This window comes from Passer domesticus, chromosome 7 (genome assembly GCF_036417665.1).
Source record: "Passer domesticus isolate bPasDom1 chromosome 7, bPasDom1.hap1, whole genome shotgun sequence".
Lineage (NCBI taxonomy): Eukaryota > Metazoa > Chordata > Aves > Passeriformes > Passeridae > Passer > Passer domesticus.
In genome coordinates this window covers 8171534-8183945 of record NC_087480.1, presented here as the reverse complement: position 1 = coordinate 8183945, position 12412 = coordinate 8171534, and the positions used below count along the sequence as shown (strand labels likewise).

The window sequence follows — 12412 nt, the reverse complement described above, 5'->3', positions numbered from 1 at the left end:
GGGATTCTGCAGGAGTACAGTGGCTGTACAGAGGATCATCTTGCCCTGCTTAGGTGCCACTCCTGGCATGAGATGCTGCTTCACCTGGGACAGGTGATCATTCCTCTGCACCCTGTCAGTGCTTTCCTGTTTTGCAGCACCTCTGTGAGCTGCTGAGGGGAATGGTGAGGAATGAAGCAGTATTTACCAACTTCTTTCACCTTTCTTGATGGAGACTACACTACAAAAAGTATATGCTGTTTAGAGTGATGGTGTTACTTAAGGATAATAGCAGCAAGTGATGCACAGTGTGATTTCAGTCTCTGCTGGGAGGTGCCCTGGTACCCCCTCACAGCTGACAGTGCATGTGGACAGGGAGAAGCCAATCTGTGCTGCTCCCTGCTGTGTTCACATGGAGTCCACATGAACTTCAGTGGGTAATTTATAAATCCCCTGAAGGGTTATTTTTCCCTTTGCTGGTTGGGAGCAGCTGTTGCTGCTAATGGCAGCATGTTTGGACACGCTGCCTGCATTAACTGCATGAGGTGTTCAGGCAGTACAAGTGATGGGTCAGGTAGTCACCTGGAGCTTAAAAGACACAGAAACATACTTGTGAAATTCAGTATGTGGGTGCCTAGTTGATTTAAAATAAAAGTGAACTGTGGAGTTAAAATGCAAGCTGAATTCATCACAGATGCTGCACTGAAGAACTTCTAGCCAGGTTTCTCAGAGGGGAATCATCTGCCAGCACTGCTCTGCTCAGACAAAAAATTACTTCTTATTTTCAACAGTCATATTCTGTGAGATCTTGTGGCACATCCTCAATGCCCAAATCTCTCTCAGAATTGTTTCACTGAAAAACTTAACACAGCTCCTGAGGTGAAAGGAGCATGATTTCTCAATGCCTTACATCCTGTCTGTCTGCTGAGGGAAATGTGAGATCCAGAGTGTACCAATTCCACCTGCTTTGCACCAGGTTTGTGTTTGCTGCAGTACATAGCAGATCTGGCTCTCTGGTTGTGATGGTGCTGGATGAGCTGTTTTGGACTGCTTGCAGAATTTCACAGAGGCTTCTTGAGCAAAGTCACTGAGTCTGATCTTCTGCCCAGCATCTCCTGCTGCCTGACTAGTGGAAAAATTTAGCTCACATCTGAAATCAGCTCCATTTTTAATTAAGTCTTGTGGTTTTCCTATAGGATTTGCTAGGTAGATATTCTCTATTATGTGGGGTGATGTGAGAACAAGAAGTCTAACAATATTACAAGAGCTAGCTGTGTGTAAAGCCATGGAGTGCCCTAGTATCCCAGAGTACCTGCTCAGAAGTTTAAGAAATTCCTTTTCCTTGTGCTGTTTCCTAACAACACTTGCACTTAATCTATCTGTGTAGATTCAGTTCAAATTAGTAACTTGGGCATCCTCCAAAAAGCAGCACAGCCTCTTTTTAAAACTTCTTGCTTCTAAATGGTTTTAAATTAACTCTAGTAATGAGTCTTTTGTGCTGTATCACTTTATGTTATCATTTTGTGAATCAGTGTTCTTTCCTTTGGCTCAGTTACATGTCCCTTTATGGTTTGAGGACACACAGTAGGTAACACTTTCTCTACCAATGCTTTCTGTGCTTGAGGAGAGCTGCTGTTCTTTAGATATTACTTACAAGAAAAGCAATTTAAGGTTCAAATCTCAATAGTTTAGAATCATTGTTAGGTGGAGGGGTTTAAATTATTTTCCCTATACAAACCTAAGGAGAATATCAAACACTGATTTTGGGAGTTATCTGAGATGGTTTTGGCTTGTTTGTGGAAGCAGGTGTCTGCTCCTGGCTTTGCACAGAGCTGGTGTACTGGGCAGAATTTGGATTCACTCAGTCACTTACATCATGACTCAGCAAAGCTTATCCATGCTTTTAAACACAAATAGTTTTCTGGTAATCAGCAGGACTCAAAGGCTGGAATTTAAAAAGAAATATATGTATCTTGTTGAAAAAGTGGCAAGGAAAAGAAAATCCTCCTATATTCTGATAATAATACACCTGCTGCAAAACCTGTTTCTATACCCACAATGGATCTCTTCAGGTGAGCACTTTGCTGCTCAAATAATTCTGGTTAACTAAAAACTGTTATTAGAGACAATCTTGTTGGACAAAAAGGTATTTTGAAAGGACATAGATTATGTTACAACTGCTGAAAAAGCTGTTTTCTGCAAAGAGAATCAACAGAATGTATTGTCCCAAAAAGGCAGGAAAAGCACCTGAATAACTGAGTTTCTCAGGACTGGTTTTGGCAGATGACTTCACCATACAGGTCTGGGAGGTTACAATGAGGCATCTTAGACATCTTTTATCTAGTTCTGGAATTATTGCCTGTCAATATTTAATTGACATTGAACATTGTTCTCATGAAATTCACTCTTGTACAGTTAGAGAGAGTTCATAATCCTATTATCTTCTTGAAAGCTGTGTGAAGTTCTTGTTACTCTGCTTTACTTTTTAGGATGGAGAAACTGGAGAAATTTATGGACTTCCCTGATAAATCAATAGAGTACTCATCTGAGTCAATCTTTGGGAAAGTATATTGCAAGTGCCTCTGCTCTAAGGTGCAGTAACTCAGTTGGGACACAGAGTTTGAACTCTGACTCAGAAAAAAATTTCCAGCTTCATTCTTAGGTCTCCAAGTGTTGGAGGTGCTGATCTTGCAATGTGTTTGAGGAAGAGGCACCTCCCAGAGAGCCCTGGCATGGGAGATCAGAGTGGTAGAGCTTCAGGCATTTCTCTAATACTTCTTCTATTTCTGTAATATCAAACTGATTCCAGCGGAGCAGAATCTGCCCTGCAGACAGGCCCAGCTCAGACAGAGTTTCTGTGTGCTCTGTCTTGGTCTTGTGTCCAAGAGGATTTCTCATTTCAGGGAGGCAGCACTCTCAGCTGGCACATTTAACTCTGAGTTTCTTCCTCTTTGGAGCACCCTGGGGTAGCAGATCATCAGAGTGTAGATTTCTTCTTTTACATACAGAAAGAATCAGAGAACCAAATGTTGAATATTATAGCTTTAGTTTTGCACTGCTTACTTCTTGTTCCCTTAAAGTGAAGACTTTGTAAGGAAGTAACTTGATTCCTTCCCCTTCCCATGCTGTGATTGGGGTTTTTGCTGTCCTAGTGCTCTAACTGGACACCTTTAGAGATGTTTTAAACACAGGTGGCTGCATTGGGATCACCTGGACTTGACCACCCATGAGGGTGTAATCTGAACATAATTTCATTCTTTCTTACTGCATTCTCAAGTTTGATCTTTCTTTCTTTTTTTCAAGTAATTGAAAAATTTGTTTCAGAAGAGGACCAGGGTCGTCCTCATAATCACTGGAGCACTTAGAAGTGTTTGCAGCTGGCAATTTGCCTCCACTGACTGTGGGTTGGTGGTGGCCATGCAAAGAATAGCTTGGAAATCAACATCTAAGTCAGGGGAGGTGGGCTCCCACAGTGATTAGACTATGGAAATTCTGCAGTGGAAGCATTGGCCAGGTTTGAATGAAATGTACTGACTCCACAGCAATTTTTGCATCATCCAGGTAGTTAGTTCTCTGTGCATTGCCAGTGACCTATTTGCTTCTCCACAGATTTAAGAAAAGGGTGTGTGTGTATATATAAATGTATATATACACAGACAGAATAGATTTTTTTTTTACTATTTCTTTTTGTTGTAACCTTGACCTTGGGATATTTCTGCCTAACATGCTAACATGCTGGAAATGAGTAGCTCACTGCACAGTGAACAAGGTGAGTAAGACTCTATCCAGACACAATATTATTGCTAAACTTAGTAAATATTTAATCTCCGAGGCAGAACCATTGATCTCTGTTGAAACAGCAACCTGTTAAATAGGCAGGGAAATGCAATTCACTGTGTGTTCTGTTTGATTAAAGTGTGAGAATTTCCGGGCTAGTAAGGACGTGTACCACAGCAGCTCCCTGTCAGACATGGTGACAGCTCCACTCAGCCCTGGGCAGGACGATGTGTTCTGGAGCACGAGCCACAGCAAAGAGCAGCCCCCAAAGGTGGGTAAAACTGGGGGTGTTTGGGTCTCTTGGGGGTTGATTGCACTGCACTGAGGGTATCCACCCTCTGCACTTCATGAAACTGAAAATCTCGTTGCTTGTGTATGAACTGGGTCACACTAATCTAGAAAGAGAGATGCAAATTTACAGGGAGGTTGGTGGTGTGGGTTTATGTGTATGTGTATGTCGTGGTTTGACACTGGCCAAAAGCCAGGCACCCACGAAAGCTGCTCACTCACCTTCTTTTGCTCCAAGCTGAGCAGAGAGGGAAAAGTTAACAAAGGGCTCATGAGTTGAGATGAGGACTGGGAGAAAACGCCTCCCCACAGGTCCTGCTGAACTGTTGTTCATTTCTGTTGGTTAGTCTTATTTTTTTTCACTGATACAGGATAAGCATTAGGTTTATTGACTGCATCTAAAATATCAATAGCAACCTTGAAGTGTTTGATTAAATCTTTAAGGTTCCAGAAAGGACAACCTCAAAATTTTACAGCAGGGATCAGCCTGGCCATCAGAGATGCCTTTCAAGGTAATCTTTAAAGTATTTTATGCTTATACTAAAACGAAACTTACACTGTATACTTTATACAAATACACTGTGCTTATACTGTGTTTTATGCTTAAAGTAATTTTTTAATGCTGCTTTATTGTCAATAGGAAAACTGAAGTATCTGGCAGATGCTCCACCTCAGTGCCAGTGGCACTGGTTTCAAAGGACAGTCAGGTGTCTGCTTGCCTTGGTGAGGGGGGTCTGACCTCAACTCCCTGTACAACCACTTTCAATTACAGCTTCTGCTGCTTGTTTTGCCTGATAGTAGCTTGAACAGGCAGCTTGTAGATGAATTGTGACAATTTTGGCAGTCTGCCCTTAAGGCTGGTGTACTTTTTTCATATCCCAGGAGAAAAGACCAAGGATGTCTAGAGCTCAGCAGTAAAGGGCAGCCCCCACTGGATGTCTAATCAGGGAACAGAATGGGTTGGAGAGACGGGAAAGTGAAGTAGATTTAGCTGAAATAACCAAGTGATGTGCAGCATTTCTGATGAGTCAGAGTCAGAAACATCGTCTGAAATAACTTTCAAGTGAAATCAAGCCCTAAATGCTCCCCACTTGGGAATTACAGGAGGCAAAGCAGAAAAGAAATGTATAAGTAATTGTCAGTGTTACAAATGAGTGACTTCTGGGACTGGGTTTCTGGTTGAGCCACTGGCTTGACAGTTTATTTTACTGTCCAGTGCATTTCTTTCTCCATTGATACGTGACTGCTGATGTATCTTCTAGGAAGGTAGTGGAGTTGTAAAGCCATGAGATTTTGGACTGACACTTGACTGTGAAGAGTCCAAGGCAGATGTAATATAGAAGGATATTTTGTAATGACTTGGGAATCTCTGTCGTGTCCCAGAATGACTGCCCAGAGGAAACTGTCCCCTCCATCACCTCCTCTCACTCCTGGGTGGCCCTGCTTGGAGCAGCAATGAGGATAAACTTTTCTTTATCCAGAGTATGACCTCGTACTGTAGCAGCAGGAGCTCTGTTCCAGTCTCTGCTCAGCACACGAGAGTCTCATCTGCTTTTTGTCTTTCTGTTCAGTAACGCTCATCAGTCATCCCCCGGGGGACATGCTCTGAAGCTGAACAGTAGCAGCAGCACTCCTGGCACCAAGCAGTGGGAGATGGGATCTCATCAGAGCAGCTGGTCAGCCTCAGGTGATTCCTAAGTCAAAGATTCATCAGAATGTACTAAACTCCTGTCACATGAAATGGTCTTCTGCAGGGTGTCAAATTCTGTACTGCAAATGGGACAGGTCCTTTTAATGACATCCTCTGGGGAGAGGCTTTTGAAAGCCCTCTGGATTTTATGGTCCCATGTTCCTAAAATATAAGTACTTCCTCTTTTGAGTTAGAAAAGTGACTGTGAATATATTTTTGAATGGAAAATTTGAATTGCCTCAATTAAGAATTGGAAAAACTAATTTCTGTTGCAGTTAGTGACATAATTGAAACTCAGCAGAGCCAACATTCCAGAAATACAGATGTAATTCAATACTGATATTCAGTCATTGCCAAATTCTGCTCTTTGCACTGCCCACTGATAAGATGATACAGTTGAGCAGTTTATGTACACTAATATTTCTGCACTCTAATAACTTACTGGCAAAAGGAAGCATAAATCTCTCTCTACAGCACATTTTGAAATATTTCTCCAGTATTCTTTTATGTGCAGAAAGATAGTGGAATTGAAAAAAGGGCAAAAGAAGTTAAAAGGAAGATAAAACCATCTGATGTAGGCAAAGTACAACTTAGTAATCTCCTTTGCTGTGCTGGTGGTGGTGTAGGAATGCAGCAGCCTGCTCCTGGTTGTGGAGTGTTTTGCAGTACAGATTCTGGTTCCTGAGGTTCTGGCAGATGGGGACATGGAGAAGTGGACAGCTTTTTTCCTCTTTTGCTACTCCTGTGGGTTTTTCCTGTGGGTCAGCTGCAGGGCAGTTCTTTTGTAGCCCCTCACGGAGCTCTGGTGTGTCACAAGGCCTTGCATCCAGGTTTTGGCCACCAAAGATTGGGAACGTGGGGAATCCAAGTTGAAGCAGGGTGGATGCAAAAAATGTTCTGAAACCACCCCAGTGATCTTATGAGGTCATTTATTTTTATATTGAGGTTTACATTGTTAATTTAAAAGCCCTTGATAAACGAGAACAAATTGCTTATTTATTACACTTACACAATCAAGCCAGTTTTGCTTTTACTAGCTACACAAAATAGGAAGCTTTTCTTCAAGAGAAATCCAAAGCACACTTTAAATTGCTTGGGTTTTGTTTCTTTTTGCTCTTATGTCATTTTGTGTTTGAATAACAGAGTTGAACAACATGCAACACCCCAGCTCAGCTTTGCAGAGTCCATGTGATGTGCAACTCCTGTGCTATTTTGGCATGGGGAAACAAAAATCTCACCAGAAATGGAAAGAATAGAAAACCTCCCTTGTGGTTTAAACTGTCTCCTTGAGTTCTTAAGTGTCATTAAATTACAGCTAGTTCTGGCATATGGCATTTCAGATGGAGTTTGTTGCTTTCCCAAACCCACAGGGATAATGAATTGGAGGAAAGGGCTATAAATACTTTAAAGCTAATAGTTCTGCTGAGTTGCTTACTTGCTTATTGACCAGTAAGGAATTGTGAGTTTTGAAAGCTTTGCAAAATGGATGAAGACATGAAACTATTGTGACAAAACTAAATTACTGAATGTGAATCCTAATTTGTGCGAGCTTGAATTCTCCCCCTTAACTCACAAGGAGTCCTGTTGGTAACAGTAGGGCAGTCATGGGAGAAACTGCTGAAAAAGTGTTGAGTGTTGAAAAAGTGAGGCAAGTGTTGAGCTGGCCAGTGTGTCCCAGGGTAGGATGAGGAGACTTTCCCTCCTTTCCCTTGTGTCAGGGGTTGTGTGCAGAGCATCCCTTCAAGGCTTCTGTTGCTTTTCCCAGTGTTTGCAGGGAGTGGGTGCCCACATTTCACAGGTAGATTTGCTGTTTAGTGCAGCTGTTTGCCCTCACCCAGTTGGGTTTAGATAATCACTTTGGACTGTTTCTGTATAACAGTTTTATGAAGGCCAAATCTTGGCAGCACCTCTCTCCCAGAGGTGTGTAGTTTGTTTGCAGAGACCTCTCTTTGCTTTGGGTCCTAGTTATGTGTGCTTGACTTGCTCTCTCACCTCCTGTATGTACACTTAAAAAAATAATACTTTGGGTTTATTACCCCCAGGGAATCCAGGACTGGCCAAGGCAGAGAATGTTTTGTCCCAGAACCACGTGCAGTTGCATCAGAAGCCTGAAAAAGTTTCTCATCCAGGCCGGATTGCAGTAGGTTCTTTTAAATCCACTGATATGTTTGATTTGTCCATGTTTTCACTGAGGGGTCTGTCTGTGCAGACAGCTCTGTTTTGGTGTGTGAGTTTGCTGTCACTCATGAGTCAGCCTGAGGGGTGTGAGAGGCTGGCTCAAGCTCACTGCTCTCAGTCCAGGTCTGACTTGTGTCCAGCTCAGGTCCTCAGCAGAGTGTCCAGTTTTGGCTCAGGTCATTTTCCTGTGTGAGATACCCTGTGATGGACCAACAGAACCAGATCAGCTTCCTTGTAAAGCTTTTTTGGGGTGGAAGTGACCATAACTGCATATGCTGGGACAGTAAAATACAGCAGGTGCTGTTTAACAATGGGTTCTTCAGCTGAGTTTTCTTTGCTCAGAGTCCAGGCTCCTTTGCCAAGGTGAAGGACAGTGCCAACTCCTTGTTAAAGGCAGCAGACTATTCCTCCTCAAGTGATGAAGTCAGCAGCAGCAGCAGCAGTGATGAAGATGACACAAACCACACAAGGTTGGCTTGATTATTATTGTTATTAATAATAATAATATTCTTGTTACACACTTCTAAATATCTAGAAAAGGCTGGCATGCCTAAATACTCCCCCTCCTTTGAAGTTACTATCACTCATTTCTGTCAGTTGTAATTAAGCAATTTAATTGCATTTTAATGAACTCCTGGGGGTAAATGTTTGCTCCATCAGATGTGCACAGGGTAATAATACACTTTGATGACTTGCTGCCCTGTGACAATGAGGAAATGTCTTGTTTTAACTGGATATACTGGGTAGTGCTTTTATAGGGAATACTTCACACTGATCTACATTTACATGGAATTTTTGAAAGAAAAAAGGAGAGGGAAACAAAACTGTAAAAACTGTATATCTTCATGACAAATACAGGTTACAGCAGAGAAAACAAGGCAAACATGACCCTTGATTTCACAGAGTCTGTTCACTCTGGGAGAAATAATTGCCACTGAAAATTTGGGTTCCTCACCAGGGCTGTTTATAAAAAGCAGAAATGCTTTTGTAAAATGTGTTGTATTTTTAATAATGACATTTTGCATCTGCTGTGGTTTCCAGCTGATACTGTGGCTTGTCCCACTGCTGATCCCACCTGAGCTGTCTCTGTAGCTTTCCAGTTTGTCTTGCTGGTTTGGTGACTGACATCTTGTGGTGTTTTATCTGTCATGTAAAATGTGTATTCTGCTGAGAAATAGTGGAGCAAGAGTAGCTTGCTACTCCGAGAGAAGGGAGTCAGGGGGTGACTTGGCCACCCCTGCTGTTAGGAACAGCAAACAGAAACATTTTTTTTAGTATTGGTGAATGAAACTTATGATTTTCTTGCAAAGAGACTTCAGTTTATTCAAATTCTAGGATTTATTTTGAAGCACATCCCAGGGCCACAGAGCTCTCTGGGATGGGGCTCTTGCTCTTCTGACAGAATTACACATGCAGTTTTGTCAGGTGTCAGGCAGACATGCCCAGATTTGGAGCATTGTTGGCAGGTTATTGTGTTGGGCTGCTACCAGTCCTTTCCCCTGTGCTGCTCTGAAGAGGTAGAATTTTTGTGCCTGCATATGCTGCTCATTTGCATTTCTGAAGTTCATTTTCAAGGCTGAGATGAGGAGAAAGAATGTTAACAGTCTTGTAGCTTATTCAGTGCACCTGAAAGAGCTGACTTTTACTGTAATGCCTTTGTTTTCCTACTGATCTTCTTCCAAACCACTTTATTCTGATCTGTAAAAAGTTTTATTCACTCTAGGTCATAGAATTCATCCTAGACCTCAGAAAGACTCTACATAAAAATATGGATTTGCCCTGTAGCAATGACTTTGCTGTGTAAGTGTCAGATTGCTGTGATCCCTGCATGCTGTATGATTTGAAGGAGTGGCATCACTGCCTTTGGAACTCTGCATTTGTTATTTGCATCTCCTCTGTGTCTGAGATCCACCCATCCTCTGGAGAGGTGCAATCAGGATGCTCCTTGTCACATTTACCTTCCTGTGCACACAGCCACTGCAAGAGCCCCTGTAAAATCATAGGTGCAATCTTGATATTAAAAGATGCTTCAGGAAGTATATCCCTGATTTCTGCCTAGTAAATAGCAAATAGGATATTTGGGCAAGAGAAGGAGTTTCCTATGTTCTTGGATGAATCCTGGTAACCACCCTGAGAAGGCTCCTTTCTGAGGATGCTGGACTAAGGGCTGCTGTGTTTCACCAGTAAAGAAACTTCTGTTCTTGTTTTTCTTTACAGTGAGATGAGCCAGAATTCTTCCTCACACACTCCAGTTTTCTGTTTTTAAGGAAAGAGTATCATTATATAGGATCCAGTGTCTTACCTCCTTGTTTAGCACATCTATTCCATTGATGTTAATTTCTCCTACTTTATGGAGAGTGCTTCCTCCTCCAGTGCCTGCAGTATGCTCCTAAAACACTGAGTATCCTGGGACTCATTTGTATAGTTCAGTTTCCCCTCTCTGCTCTTTGATAGCTGTTTCCTACCAGCATTTGGACAAGGTGGATGCAGGTGTGTGCTTGGCTAGGAATTACTTGCTCCCTCTCCTAAGTTGGAGGTTGACATTATTTAAGATCAGCTGCTGTTTGCTTCCCTAATAAGACCAGGTCCTGGCATTCACCATTGATTCTAATCCACATCTTGTCATTCCTTCTAAGTTTAGTATGCAAATATTTACCCACTCACATAGAACGGGGAGACAATCCAAAACCAAAAAATAAACAGAAAATGCCACCAAAACTTCTACTCCTGCACACCCATCTTAAATCAGTAGGTCTCTCACCGAACCTTCTTTGTTATCAAGGGACATCATTTAAAAGAAAAAAATACATTTCAGTCTGCTGCCAGTTGGCACATAGTACTGTAGAACCCTTCGCACTGGCTGAATCCAGTCAGTTTTATAATTACTGGAAAGGAGGCAAAAATGTAATAGGCTTAAATGGATTGCAGTTAAAAAGATATGAGTATAAATAAATAAATGGGATAAATAAATCATTTGAGGTGGAAGTGTGCAGAAATGGGGCCATGACATGTTTGAAGCAGTTCCACTTGGGTGAAAAAGTTTAAAATTCAAAGATACCTCAGGCAGTGCAGGAGGCAGTGATGTACTGGGAATTCACAACAGGCACTTGTCTTGTTCTCACTCTTGATTTGCTATCAGCTTTTGATCACTGTTGAGGGTGGGATGCTGGGCTAGGGGGACTCTTGGCCCCAGCCAGTCTAGCAGCTCTTGCTTTCTTCTGTCTCTCTGTGCACTGGGCAACGTGTTCTGTGTTTCCTTTTAACGTGAGGAGGACTGTGTTTCAGGGACTGATTCACAGGGTGAAATTCCAGTGTAGCCTGTCCCAGTAGGCACTGGCAGAGAGGTCCCTGACAGCAGCACATGGCAGAGCAGCTGCTGCTCTCTCTGGAGAGCAGGGTGGCTCATAATTACACCCCACAGGGGAACGTGTGACAGGAGACAGAAGTTTTGAAGTAGGCACTTCCCAAATGACAGCTTGAGGGACTTGCCTGAGCTATGCAGTGTCTGAAAGATGATGGATGAAGTGCAGGGAGATGAAGGGATGCTTTCTGTCAAGGTGGGGAGAGCTTCCTGCTGTGTGTGAGTGGTCCTCAGGCACAAGCCCATTCAGGCAGATCCACAGACTAATCAGCTTGCTTTTGTACAAGAACCTTTGAGTGTAACTATTGAATGTTAATTATGTTCACTTTTGAACGTGGTTATGTGTAGTTTTTTCCTTTTTTTCTTTTCCCCCCTGAAGTAGTTCTGTTCATTAATTGGAGTTTGTTACCAGGCAACTGCCAAGCGGCAGAATTGCAGATTTCTCAAGGACGAGGGTACCAGATGGAATTGAACTGAAACCCCAAAGCACCGTGGCAGAACAGAAGGTAATTTGGCCATTTGTAAGGGGGGTGGGTACAGTGAGGGGGAAGTCAGGTCATTAATGTGCATGATAAACTCCATATCCATTACTTCTTGGGAGCATTCTCACTCTGAAGTCCTGCTCAGTCATTGCAAATTATAGCTATAAGCCTTGGAAAAAAATGTGTAATTTCAGGTTTTGTGCTTCCTGTAGGAATGCTTACATTTAGGGACAGAATTGCAGTTCTTTATTTGTCCTTCTTATTGACCTGTAGTAGTTTCTGATGTCAAGATATTTTGTGAAGGCACTGGACAAAAAGCACTGTTATTATTGTTGGTGTGCATTGTTGCTACTTTTAAAAAATCTTGACTTCTTTTTATTTTAGTTTAAAGTGAACTACCTCCTACTGCTTAAAATATTACCAGAACAGGGGAAAACCACTTTATCTCTCCCTACTGGCTTAGCAAAAATTCTTGTCTTCTCATATGTCATGTTGTGGTTCCTTCCAGCTGTAGTTTCTAGTACAGGCTTTCAGTCATGTGGATTTTCCCCTGTGATAAATATCAGTGCAGAAAAGATGAAGAGAGGCAAAGCAGAACAATGTTCTTTGTGGTTGAAAACAAGAAAAAAATTACAGTAATAAGACTTGTACTTGGTG

General features: G+C 42.2%; 1 protein-coding gene across 11 annotated transcripts in view; it reads left to right on the top strand.

Moving 5' to 3' along the window:
• The window catches only part of NRK (Nik related kinase), an 87409-nt gene that overhangs the window by 54359 nt on the left and 20638 nt on the right, over window positions 1–12412 (top strand). For all 11 annotated transcript variants that reach the window (XM_064426705.1, XM_064426709.1, XM_064426708.1 and 8 more), the window contains 6 exons: window positions 3896–4027; window positions 4489–4556; window positions 5616–5731; window positions 7777–7874; window positions 8255–8382; window positions 11686–11779. In XM_064426705.1, coding sequence (XP_064282775.1) covers window positions 3896–4027; window positions 4489–4556; window positions 5616–5731; window positions 7777–7874; window positions 8255–8382; window positions 11686–11779 — 636 coding nt within the window. The remainder of the gene's footprint in view (window positions 1–3895; window positions 4028–4488; window positions 4557–5615; window positions 5732–7776; window positions 7875–8254; window positions 8383–11685; window positions 11780–12412) is intronic.